Source organism: Oncorhynchus masou, chromosome 32 (genome assembly GCF_036934945.1).
Source record: "Oncorhynchus masou masou isolate Uvic2021 chromosome 32, UVic_Omas_1.1, whole genome shotgun sequence".
Classification (NCBI taxonomy): Eukaryota; Metazoa; Chordata; class Actinopteri; order Salmoniformes; family Salmonidae; genus Oncorhynchus; species Oncorhynchus masou.
Window position 1 is genome coordinate 22,318,856 of NC_088243.1, and position 12,651 is coordinate 22,331,506.

At 42.0% G+C, this 12,651-nt stretch overlaps 1 protein-coding gene and 1 pseudogene across 1 annotated transcript; both read left to right on the forward strand.

The window, feature by feature from the left end:
* The first annotated feature begins 585 nt into the window (after nucleotides 1-585).
* LOC135527161 (B2 bradykinin receptor-like) lies at nucleotides 586-7,509 on the forward strand (annotated as a pseudogene).
* Nucleotides 7,510-8,645: 1,136 nt separating this feature from the next.
* On the forward strand, nucleotides 8,646-11,521 carry LOC135526940 (B1 bradykinin receptor-like). Its single transcript, XM_064955606.1, has 2 exons — nucleotides 8,646-8,788; nucleotides 9,449-11,521. The coding sequence occupies exon 2, from the start codon at nucleotides 9,463-9,465 to the stop codon at nucleotides 10,531-10,533; it is 1,071 nt and encodes a 356-aa protein (XP_064811678.1). The 5' UTR covers nucleotides 8,646-8,788; nucleotides 9,449-9,462; the 3' UTR covers nucleotides 10,534-11,521.
* The last annotated feature ends 1,130 nt before the right edge of the window (nucleotides 11,522-12,651 follow it).

Consider the following 12,651-nt stretch of genomic DNA (forward strand, 5'->3'; position numbering starts at 1 on the left):
TCCCTGGCCGAGTCTGTAATACCTACATGTTTCAAACAGATCACCATAGTCCATGTGCCCAATAAAGCGACGGTAACCTGCCTAAATGATTATCGCCCCGTAGCACTCACATCAGTATCCATGAAGTGCCTAAACCCTAAAACCCATCTCAGGATCCATGCCAAATCTTTTGGGAATAGGCTTTGTCGTGCCCTCTTCACGGCTGTCTTGGTGTGTTTGGACCAATCTAATTTGTTGTTGATGTAGACACCAAGGAATTAGAAGCTCTCAACCTGCTCCACTACAGACCCGTCGATGAGAATGGGGACGTGCTCGGTGCTCCTTTTCCCGTAGTCCACAATCATCTCCTTAGCCTTGGTTACGTTGAGGGAGAGGTTGTTATTCTGGAACCACCCGGCCAGGTCTCTGACCTCCTCCCTATAGGCTGTCTTGTCATTGTCGGTGATCAGGCCTACCACTGTTGTGTCGTCAACAAACTTAATGATGGTGTTGGAGTCATGCCTGGCCATGCAGTTGTGGGTAAACAGGGAGTACAGGAGGGGACTGAGCACACACCCCTTGGGAGCTCCAGTGTTAAGGATCAGCATGGCAGATGTGTTGCCACCTGAACTCACCACCTGGGAGAGACCCATCAGGAAGTCCAGGATCCAGTTGCAGAGGGAGGTGTTTAGTCCCAGGATCCTTAGCTTGGTGAGTAGCTTTGAGGGTACTATGTTGTTAAACGCTGAGCTGTAGTCAATGATCAGCATTCTCACATAGGTGTTCCTTTTGTCTTGGTGGGAAAGGGCAGTGTGGAGTGCAATAGAGATTGCATCATCTGTGGATCTGTTTGGGCGGTGTTTGAGCACACGTCCTGGTATTCCGTCTGGCCCCGCTGCCCTGTGTATGTTGATCTGTTTAAAGGTCTTGCTCACATCGGCTATGGAGAGTGTGATCACACAGTCATCCGGAACAGCTGATGCTCTCATGCATACCTCAGTGTTGCTTGCCTCGAAGCAAGCATAGACATGATTTAGCTCGTCTGGTAGGTTCGTGTCACTGGGCAGCTCGTGGATGTGCTTCCCATTGTAGTCTGTAATAGTTTGCAAGCCCTGCCACATAGACGAGCATTGGAGCCGGTGTAGTATGATTCAATCTTAGCCTTGTATTGACGCTTTGCCTGTTTGATGTTTCATCGCAGGATTTCTTGTAAGCTTGCGGGTTAGAGTCCCGCACCTTGAAAGCAGCAGCTCTACCATTTAGCTCAGTGCGAATGTTGCCTGTAATCCATGGCTTCTGGTTGGGGTATGTATGTACAGTCACTGTGGGGACGATGTCCTCAATGCACTTATTGATAAAGCCAGTGACTGATGTGGTGTATTCGTCAATGTCATTGGAAGAATCCCGGAACATGTTCCAGTCTGTGATAGCAAAGCAGTCCTGGAGTTTAGCATCTGCTTCATCTGAACATTTTTTTATAGACCGAGTCACTGGTGCTTCCTGCTTAATTTTTTGCTTGTAAGCAGGAATCAGGAGGATAGAGTTGTAGTTGGATTTGCTGCCGGTTCAAAAACTGAGTGGTACTCCAAGTTTTAAAAAACAGAGTGTCACTAGTCAGCACCTATAATATTCTCCCGTTTCCCATGGGTACCCTACATTTACTCCCCTTTTGATAGACTGAAAACACACATTTTTGCCTTCCACTGAGGCTGTGCTGACTTATAGTACTGTGAGGAGGGAGATGTAGACAGAGTCCACAGAGAGTGTGCTCTAGAGGTTGACCGATTAATCGGAATGGCCGATTAATTAGGGCCGATTTCAAGTTTTCATAACAATCGGAAATCGGTATATTTGGGTGCCGATTAAAAAAAAGATGTATACCTTTATTTAACTAGGCAAGTCAGTTAAGAACACATTCTTATTTTCAATGACGGCCCAGGAATGATGGTTTAACTGCCTTGTTCAGGGGCAGAACGACAGATTTATTTTTCTTGCAACCTTACAGTTAACTAGTCCAAAACAATAACGACCTGCCTCTCTCTCGTTGCACTCCACAAGGAGACTGACTGCCTGTTACGCGAATGCAGTAAGCCAAGGTAAGTTGCTAGCTAGCATTAAACTTATCTTATAAAAAACAATCAATCATAATCACTAGTTAAAACCTGTTAAGCCTACCCCCTACTTTTTCGAACATTCTGTTAAAAATCGCGCAACATTTCAGCGTCCTGCTACTCATGCCAGGAATATAGTATATGCATATGATTAGTATGTGTGCATAGAAAACACTCTGACGTTTCTAAAACTGGTTAAATCACGGCTGTGACTATAACAGAGCCTGTGTTTCATCGAAAAGCGCAAGACAAACTGATCACTGAAAACTGGAAAAAGTATCAATGCGCCACTTGCATGTATTGTTTATGGGAAACCAAATTACATAGGGCTGAGATTGCAAGTCCTACAGCTTCCACACGATGTCGCCAGTCTTGTCAATTGCCTGGGCTTTGTTTCTTGGTCAAACGAGTAAGAGAGAGCCCATTCCTTCCGGTCTCCGACAGGATGTTTTGGTGGAGAAATTTTCGACCATGACTTCAAGACGTGGAGCTATTGAATACACATCGACCCGTGATCAATTTGATAGATTATTAACGTTTACTAATACCTAAAGTTGGACTACAAAAGTATTTTGAAGTGTTTTGTGAAAGTTTATTGTCAACTTTTTTAATTAAAAAAAATGACGTTGCGTTTTAAAACGCTGTTTTTCCTGGATCACACACTTTTCATAGATCGATATTTAGGGTATATATGGACCGATTTAATCGAAAAAAAGACCCAATAGTGATGTTTATGGGACATATAGGAGTGCCAACAAAGAATCTCGTCAAAGGTAATGAATGTTTTATATTTTATTTCTGCGTTTTGTGTAGCGCCGCTACGCTAATTCCTTGGTTTATGTCCCCTTCTGGTATTTCGGCGTGTTGCCTGCTATCAGATAATAGCTACTCATGCTTTCGCCGAAAAGCATTTTACAAATCTGACTCGTTGGCTAGATTCACAACGAGTGTAGCTTGAATTTAGTACCCTGTATGTGAATTTTAATGAACGTTTGAGTTTTAACGAGTGCTATTAGCATTTGGTGTAGCGCATTTGCATTTATTGTTGGCAAGGTGGGACGCAAGCGCGTCGGATTGCCTAGAGAGGTTAACTACACATGGTTGATGATATTACTAGATATTATCTAGCGTGTCCTGCGTTGCATATAATCTGACTGAGCATACAAGTATCTGACTGAGCGGTGGTAGGCAGAAGCAGGCGCGTAAACATTCATTCAAACAGCACTTTCGTGCGTTTTGCCAGCAGCTCTTCGTTGTGCGTCAAGCATTGCGCTGTTTATGACATCAAGCCTATCAACTCCCAAGATGAGGCTGGTGTAACCGAAGTGAAATGGCTAGCTAGTTAGCGCGCGCTAACTAGAGGGACGGAAGCTATACTGTTTCACTGGCAATACTAAAGTGCCTATAAGAACATCCAATAGTCAAAGGTTAATTAAATACAAATGGTATAAAGGGAAATAGTCCTATAATTCCTATAATAACTACAACCTAAAACTTCTTACCTGGGAATATTGAAGACTCGTGTAAAAGGAACCACCATATGTTCTCATGTTCTGAGCAAGGAACTTAAACGTTAGCTTTCTTACGTAGCACATAGTGCACTTTTACTTTCTTCTCCAACACTTTGTTTTTGCATTATTTAAACTAAATTGAACATGTTTCATTATTTACTTGAGGCTAAAATGATTTTATTGATGTATTATATTAACCTCTTGAAACTCCCCATCCCGGATCCGGGATCGTGACTAAAGCCTCAGGCTCATTAGCATAACGCAACGTTAACGATTTCTGAAAATCGCAAATAAAATTAAAATAATGCGTTTGCTCTCAAGCTTAGCCTTTTCTTAACAACACTGTCATCTCAGATTTTCAAAATATGCTTTTGAACCATAGAAATTGACTAATTTGTGTAAGAGTATGCAAAGCTAGCATAGCATTTTGTGTAGCATGTAGCACGCAACATTTTCACAAAAACCAGATAACCAAATAAATAAAATAATTTACCTTTGAAGAGCTTCTGATGTTTTCAATGAGGAGACTCTCAGTCACATACCAAATGCGCAGTGTTTCCTGAAAGCGTCTGTGTGTAGGAGAAATCGTTCCGTTTTCTACATTGCGTCTGGCTACCGAAACGAACCGAAAATGCAGTCACCTACAACGTGAAACTTTTTCCGGATTAACTACATAATATCGACCGAAACATGGCAAACGTTGTTTGGAATCAGTCCTCAAGGTGTTTTTTCACATATCTCTTCATTGACATGCAGTTCGTGGAAGCTTGCTTTACTCTCTGTATCGCATGGAAAAATACTGGCAGGTGACTTTTGCGCACCAATTTCGGCGCAGGACACCGGGCGGACACGTGGTAAATGTGGTCTCTTATGGTCAATCTTCCAATGATCTGCCTACAAATACGTCACAATGCTGCAGACATCTTGGGGAAACGACAGAAAGGGTTGACTCATTCCTCTTGCGTTCACAGCCATATAAGGAGATCATGAAAAACAGAGCCTCAAAAATCCTTGTCATTTCCTGGATGCCATCTCATCTTGGTTTTGCCTGAAGCTCACGTTATAGGGCACGCACAGAGAAGATCTTTGTATTTCTGGACACGTCAGAGTGTTTTCTTTCGAACGGTAGCAATTATATGCATAGTCGAGCATCTTTTTGTGACAAAATATCTTGTTTAAAACGGGAACGTTTTTCATCCAAAAATGAAATAGCGCCCCCATAGATATAAGTGTTCATTCAGTATTGTTGTAATTGTCATTATTACAAAAAACAAAAACAAAATGGCCGATTAATCGCTATCGGCTTTTTTGGTCCTCCAATAATCAGTATTGAAAAATCATAATCGATCATCCAGATCAGACCATCTGTTACCTGCAGCTCTGTTTAGATGACTGTACTTCACAGTGATTTATGTAAAGAGCTGAGGTGTGCTTCACAAGGCAACAAACGCACAGCCTGTGCACTCTCACTGATAACAATATTAGCCATTCCATTCTCTTAACCCCAGTCCATTTGTATTTATTTATTTTACCTTTATTTAACTAGGGAAGTCAGTTAACAACAACCTGTTGAAGCGAGGCGTTCCACTCAGGGAACTCCACCCCACCCCCCCCCCGTTCAGCTGAAACGGTGGCACAGGGAATGCAAAAATGTTCTTAGAGATATTTAACCTCCACACATGAACAACTCCAATAGCTCAAATGAAAGATAAACACCTTGTTCTTCTACCCAGCGTGTCAGATTTTTTAAATGTTTTACGGCTAAAACATTAGCACATATTTATGTTAGACCACCACCAAAACAAAGACAAAAGGCAGCCATTTTGTACCACAAATGATAAAGTGACAAAAAGCAGGATTTAAAAAAATCATCACTAAACCTCTTGAAAATCTTCATCAGATGACAGTCATATGACATGTTACACAGTACATTTATGTTTTGTTTGATAATATGCATTTTATATCCATAAATCTCTGGTTTACATTGACGCCATGTTCAGAAAATTCTCAAAAATGTCCGGAGGAATTATAGAATGCTATGCCAGATAACAGAAATACTCATCATAACCTTTGACTAAAGATACATGTTCTACATATAAAAAGATACACTGGTTCTTAATGCAACCACTGTGTCACATTTTTTTTTACGTTACGGAAAAAGCTTACCATGTAAAAATCTGAGACGGCGCTCAGACGTAACAATATTTCTCCGCTATGTTGGAGTTAACAGAAATACAAAATTACAACATAAATATTCCCTTACCTTTGATGGTCTTCGATCAGAATGTACTGCAATAAATCGTTTTGTTTCATAATGTTCAATTCTAGTGTCCATGTAGCAGCACCTGCTACAACTTTCAGCTCAAATGCCCAAAAAATGACTTCTGGTCCAGGATAATTTTGCATCAAAACTTCCAAATTACATATTACAGGTCACGAAACTGGTCAAACTAAGTGCAGAATCAATCTTCAGGATGTTATAAACGTACAAAACGAATGGCATTCCAACCGGACAATCCTTGTTCATCTGGGGCTGACTGGAAAAGACAAAGCAGCCTAACGCATATGCGCAAATTCTTATTTTCAATGACAGCCTAGGAACAGTGGGTTAACTGTCTCTTCAGGGGCAGAACAACAGATTTGTACCTTGTCAGCTCGGGGGTTTGAACTTGAAATTGAAACTTTCCGGTTACTCGTCCAACACTCTAACCACTTGCTACACTGCCTGCCTATTCACCAGCTCACCATCCACTTTAGTTTGAACCAGGTAGTAGCGGTTTGAGAGAAATTAGAGAAGTAGTGGTACACATTTTTAGTACCTTTGACTTCAAAAGCTTTTTTAATGTTTTACAATATAACATTTCACTTCAACATTGACACACACAATATGTCTTAGGACAGCTCACCAAATGGTCTCAAACTGGTCAAGGAACCCTCTCATAGAGGGTTTGCTCATTGCCAAGGAGTGTAACCACACAGAAGCCTGTGAGTGGGTGTACTGCATGCAGCCAGCCTACATGTCCATTATCTGCCTGCTGGGCATGCTGGGTAACTCCTTCGTCCTGTGTGTGTTCTGCTTCCAGAGTAGACACGCCACCATGGCAGACATCTATCTGGGTGACCTGGCCGCTGCAGACCTCCTCATGGTGTCCTGCCTGCTGTTCTGGGTGGTGGCCGTCTAACACGAGTTCCACTGGCTGTTCGGCGAGCCTATGTTTCAGCTGGTGAACATTATCATTGGGAGGAACTACAACTGCAGCGTCCTGTTCCTAACGCTGGTCAGTGTGGCCCGGTTCCTCGTGCTGGCTCAGCCCCTGCCGTCCCAGGGCAAGGGGAGAAGACCAGCCTGGGCCAGTGAAATCTACCTGTGTGTGTGGATGGTGAGTGGCCTCCTCAGCCTCCCCGCTCAGTTCTTCCATTCTGTCCACTTTTTCCCCTCACCTGGGGGTGGAGACGTGCTACGTGGCGTACCCCCACAATGTCTGGAGGATGCGCTACAACCTGACTGTCAACATAGTGGGCTTCCTGGTTCCTGTACCTATTGTGTCCTTCTGCAGCTACCACATCATCAGGGTGCTCCGGGACAACAAGACGAGCAGGATGAGGAGCACGGCGGCAGGCTGGAACGGAGAGGAAGGCTGCCCACCTAGTACTCAGCACCTTGGCCGTATTCATCCTCTGCTGGCTACCTTACTAGGAGGTTATCTTCCTCGAGACCCTTTATCACTACAAAGTCATCTCTGGTTGTGGCTTGGTGGATGCATTAGACATCAGCACTCAACTGGCTACCGACTTGGGCTACAGCAACAGCTCACTGAACCCTTTCCTGTATGTGATTGTAAGAAAGACACATTATTACCTATAGCCCTCAAACTCATCTCTGGACCTTGAAGCAAGTGCCACCCCCTTTTTTATCCCCAATTTCATGATTACGATCTTGTCTCATCGCTGCAACTCCCCAACTGGCCCAACTGGCTCGGGAGAGGCGAAAGTCGAGTCATGCGTCCTCCCGCCTAACCGCGCTTCTTAACACCCGGATCAAACTACAGGCTGTAGTGATGCCGCAATACTGTGATGACTTTAGATCGCTGAGCTACTCGGGAGGCTCGATGTCACTTCATTTTTTTTTTATTCCCCTCTAGTCAAGGAATGATTTAGACCTGGGACACCAGGATGGTGCAATTAATTATCAGGTTGAACAGAAAGCCAGCAGGCTCTGGACCTCATAGGGTAAGAATTGAATGCCCCTGACCTATAACATGGGACCTACAGATGTAGCATCTTAATTTGACCTATATCGTCACAGAAAAAATAATCCTTCAGCAAGATGATTTGAACGTTTAGTCCATAGTGTTGCTTGATTGGTGGTTAGGCTGCAAAACTGTTTTTAATCTAACCGTGTGTTTGTGTGGGTTTTCAGGGAATTTATGTAAATCACAAAGCTCATCTGCAGTGCAGGGACATTTTTCAGCAACAAAAGAGTGATCAAATTAAGATGACTCATAATGAAATATAAACAGAGGGTATAAAATTATTAGCTTTAAATCTACTGGAGAGAAAAAAATAATGGATTAAGCTAGCTGTAACGGACCAAAACGCAGCATGGTTATTATTCATGGGGGGGGGGGCTACCTAAATATGGTTCCCAATCAGAGACAATGACTAACACCTGCAACTGATTGAGAACCATATCAGGCCAAACACAGAAACAGACAAACTAGACACACAACATAGAATGCCCACTCAGATCACACCCTGACCAAACAAAACATGGAAACATACAAAGCAAACTATGGTCAGGGTGTGACACTAGCTACTTGGCCCTGGGCCTGTGGTTATGTGTATGTGTTTTTACACAGTGCCAAAATTCTAAAATAAGTGTTTGTACCATTGGATAAGAAGCCGTTTGCTTCACAAAATACATGTTTTCTCTCTTTGAGTATTCCTACATTCTCACCTGACCTTCAGGCGAACTGAAAATGGCTTATAAACAAATTGAAATACACGGTCGGACAAGGGTGTGGAAGAATGTTGTATACAGAACCAAACTTTCCAGCACATCTCTCCCTAACTCAGTGAGAAGCTTAAAGACGAACAACACTACATGGGCTACTGGGTTGGTGTGTGTGATAAACTGCAGTGTATTCTTCTCCTTACTAAAATATATTTTCATACTATTGGCACAAGGTAAGCGATTTCTTACAAATGCATATTTTAGCAAATGTTCCTTGGGATGACATTCGTGAGTCAGGCTTCTGAATAAAGTAATGGTAGAGAGACAAAGTAATTTAGTACATATGAATACTGATAGACCAAAAACACTGAGACAGACACTTTTGAGGTTATTCAACTTGACAAAAAGAAAGCCTTATTTATTTGATCAGTCATATATCTGTATGTTAAGGACGTTCTGCTCAGAGTTGCAACTAATAAATGGAAAAGCAAAAAAACGAATTGGCTGTTATGAGTTACTAAATCACATTTGAAAAAAAGTAATCAATTAGTTCAAGTCAAGTCTTTATCAAAACATCCTGCTTAAATCCCACTTTTCTCACACAACACCAGAAATACTAAAGTTGTTGTTGGATTCAGCATATTTATGCAACCACAGCTAATTAGTTGATGACCTTTCAAGAGAGTTTGGACTCTTTAGCGTTACGTTTTGATAGATATCTGGCTTTGATGAAGACGGTCTGGAGATTGATTACAGAATAGTTTTTTCTTTGGCTTCAATTTCCACGCACACATAAAATATTAAACTTCAGTGTCACAATATTAAGATCAATATTGTTGATTAGTGGATAATACGCTCAGATATTACATTTTGACATTTTCTTATGACAACAGAGCTGGTGGTCTCCATGGCTATGCTCCTGTCAGAAAACAACAGGTCTTTCCTTCCCACCACCAAGACTCCTCTCCACAATGACACAGAATGGATCCTGGTCCACAGCATCATTCCTCCCTACATCTTCACCCTGTGTGTAACGGGGCTGCTGGGTAATGGCTTTGTCCTGCTGGTCTTCCTTCTCCAGAGGGAGCAGTGCTCCATCCCAGAGATCTACCTGGGAAACCTGGCCCTGGCTGACCTGCTCCTCCTGGCCTGCCTGCCCTTCTGGGCCATGAACATCCTTAATGACTACAACTGGCCTTATGGAGACTTCTTGTGCCACGTAGTCAATCTGTCTATCACTGTCAACTTCTATACCAGCATCTACCTGTTGGTGATGGTGAGCGTGGACCGCTACTTAGCGCTGGTGAGAACCATGAGGGCCAGGTGGCTGAGGAGGAAGCGCTACGCAAGAGCGATATGCCTCATACTGTGGCTGTTTGGGCTGCTGATAGGAGGTCTAGCTTCGCTTCACAGAAAGGTGACGTTCATTGAGGAATATCGTACAATGGCGTGTATTCTGGAGTATCCGGACCACTCTGGGGAGTCTTGGAAGCTGGCCCATAACCTCCTGTTGAACATAGTTGGCTTTGTTGTGCCTGTTGTGGGGATTTTTTCCTGCAGTTGTAACATTATCAGAGCCCTGAGGAAGAGGAGGAAGAGTGTTTACATAGAGGGTGGAAATGACAGGAAGGCCACAGTCCTTGTTTACGCCGTGACGCTGCTGTTTTTTGTATGTTGGAGTCCCTTCCAACTCTTCACCTTACTCGATATGCTGTGTGATGCAGAGGTCTTGGATGAAACATGGCATTATACACTGGACATTGGTACCCAGTTTTCAACCTACCTAGCAATTCTGAACAGTAGCCTAAATCCTCTGTTGTATGTATTTTCTGGTCAGTATTTTAGGAGGAAAGTTAGCACCATCTACAAGAGAACGAAGAACCGCAGGAGATCTGATACAATGGCATTTCAGCTTTCAATTGTATCAACCTACCTCCACAGGACTGATCAAATCAAACCTGTGGTAATACAGACATGAGTTCCTGCATTTTCCTGCACATTTGTATGATATCATGTCATTATTGCACACTAAATTGCATTATCAATGTTGAATTACACAATGTAGCCACATAAAATGTGTGCAATCTTGAACTACATTATGTAGGTCTATAAGGTTTAGATTGTGTAGGAGATGTGTTTACGGGCACGGAAATTATGTGATATAAATACTATGCTGCCAGTCTCTCTTGGCTAAGAGTTGAGGAGAGACTGACTGCATCACTTATTTTTATAAGAAACACTGTGTTGAAAATCACAAATTGTTTGCATAGTCAACTTACACACCGCTCTGACAAACACTTATCCCACCAGACATGCCACCAGGGGTCTTTTCACAGTCCCCAAATCCAGAACAAATTCAAGAAAGTGTACAGTATTATATAGAGCCCTTATTGCATGGAACTTCCTTCCATCTCATATTACTCAAATAAACAGCAAATCTGGTTTAAAAAAACAGATAAAGCAACACCTCTCGGCACAACACCTCTACCCTATTTGACCGAGATAGTTTGTGTGTATACATTGATATGTAGGCCTCCGTGTGCCTTTAACAAAAATATATGTAGTTGAGCTGTCCTTGAGCTGTTCTTGTCTGATGATGTTCTGTATTAGGTCATTCTGTATTATGTTTCATGTTTTGTGTGGACCCCAGGAAGTGTAGCTGGTGCTTTTGCAACAGCTAATGGGGATCCTAATAAAATAACCAAAAAATCTCAATGTCACCTGTCACAATGTCACTTTTAATGCAAAATTTTACAAAATTGTATGTTCTAGCAGTGAAGATCACAGGATGATCGTTTAACGTTTCCTGTGTGTGTGTGTTACATCTTTCTAGATTGCCCCAAAACCCTTGTCTTGTCACAATAAATTATGGCCTTTAAAATGCCAAACACATCTATGTTAACGCCTAAACATTGTATGACATTTCTCTCACCACCATTCTTCTTTTCAATAAAGTTATTTAATACATATGAGGAAATGTCTCCGGTGTGACATTGGAGAGAATACTATTTGTATCTTGACACAAATATCAATGATTCCCAGGACACCTATAGGAATAAATGTATAGTCATTTAATGATAATTTTACAAGACCAAAGTCAGGAGGTGTCTGCCTAGCTGTGCTCTTTTGCTTTCTAGACTGGTTCTGGTTGCTCATGTTTGTATATATAGTTTGTTAACTTGAGTGTATGACCACCCACATTCTATAACTATTTGCATGTGTAGGTTGAGTAGTCCATTTTGAGATGTCAAGTCATTGTTCACACCCAGGAGACCCAACGGAGAGAAGTTCCAAGCTATAAACTGCAGATGAGCCAACGTCATGTTTGTTGCTGTTCATAATAGTTGTGGTTGCTGTTCATAATAGTTGTGGTTTCTGCACCACAGTGAAGTTTACACCATAGCCTATGAAAACACCTTTACAGTAACTAAAGTACTGTTTCAGGTCACACTTTATTTGTATAGTCTGGATAATCATACTATCAACAATTTGTTGATAAGCAACTGCTTGCTAAGATTACGGTTAGGGTTAGAATAAGAATAAGGATCGGGGTTAAGGTTAGGATTCAGATTAGGATTAGTATTAGTAGATAGTTTGTCTATTTGTAGATGCTCTACAGACTATCCAAATAAAATGTTACCCAAAAGTCACCTCTTGGAAAACCAACTCTCCTCTTTTGTGTGCTTAAACATATACATATGATTTATGAACTGCAAACCACCCATGTATAATTGTTGAGTTCACCATTCACTCGTCTGCCCAGCACACAGTTCTCTCATCCGCAGTGCTGCTCTCATGTGATAGCTCAGAGGGAATTTAACAGAGAAAAATAAATGCTAGAGACTAACATTGTTTGACATTCACTTCAGGATACTTAGCTCAACGGTCACATCTTTGACCATGAGAGAAAGCAGGTTCTAGAGCAAAAACTATGAAATTCCTAGTGAACTCTTGGCTTATAAAATCATTTATGGAGTGTTTCTTGCATTTTTTGAGAGGAGCTGTGCCATTTGGCATTGTGCACAGGCAGTGGTGACCCGTCATTCAAGGCTCTGCCCCAACTGTTTTGAGCCTGTTTTGCATGTTATTTTGGCAT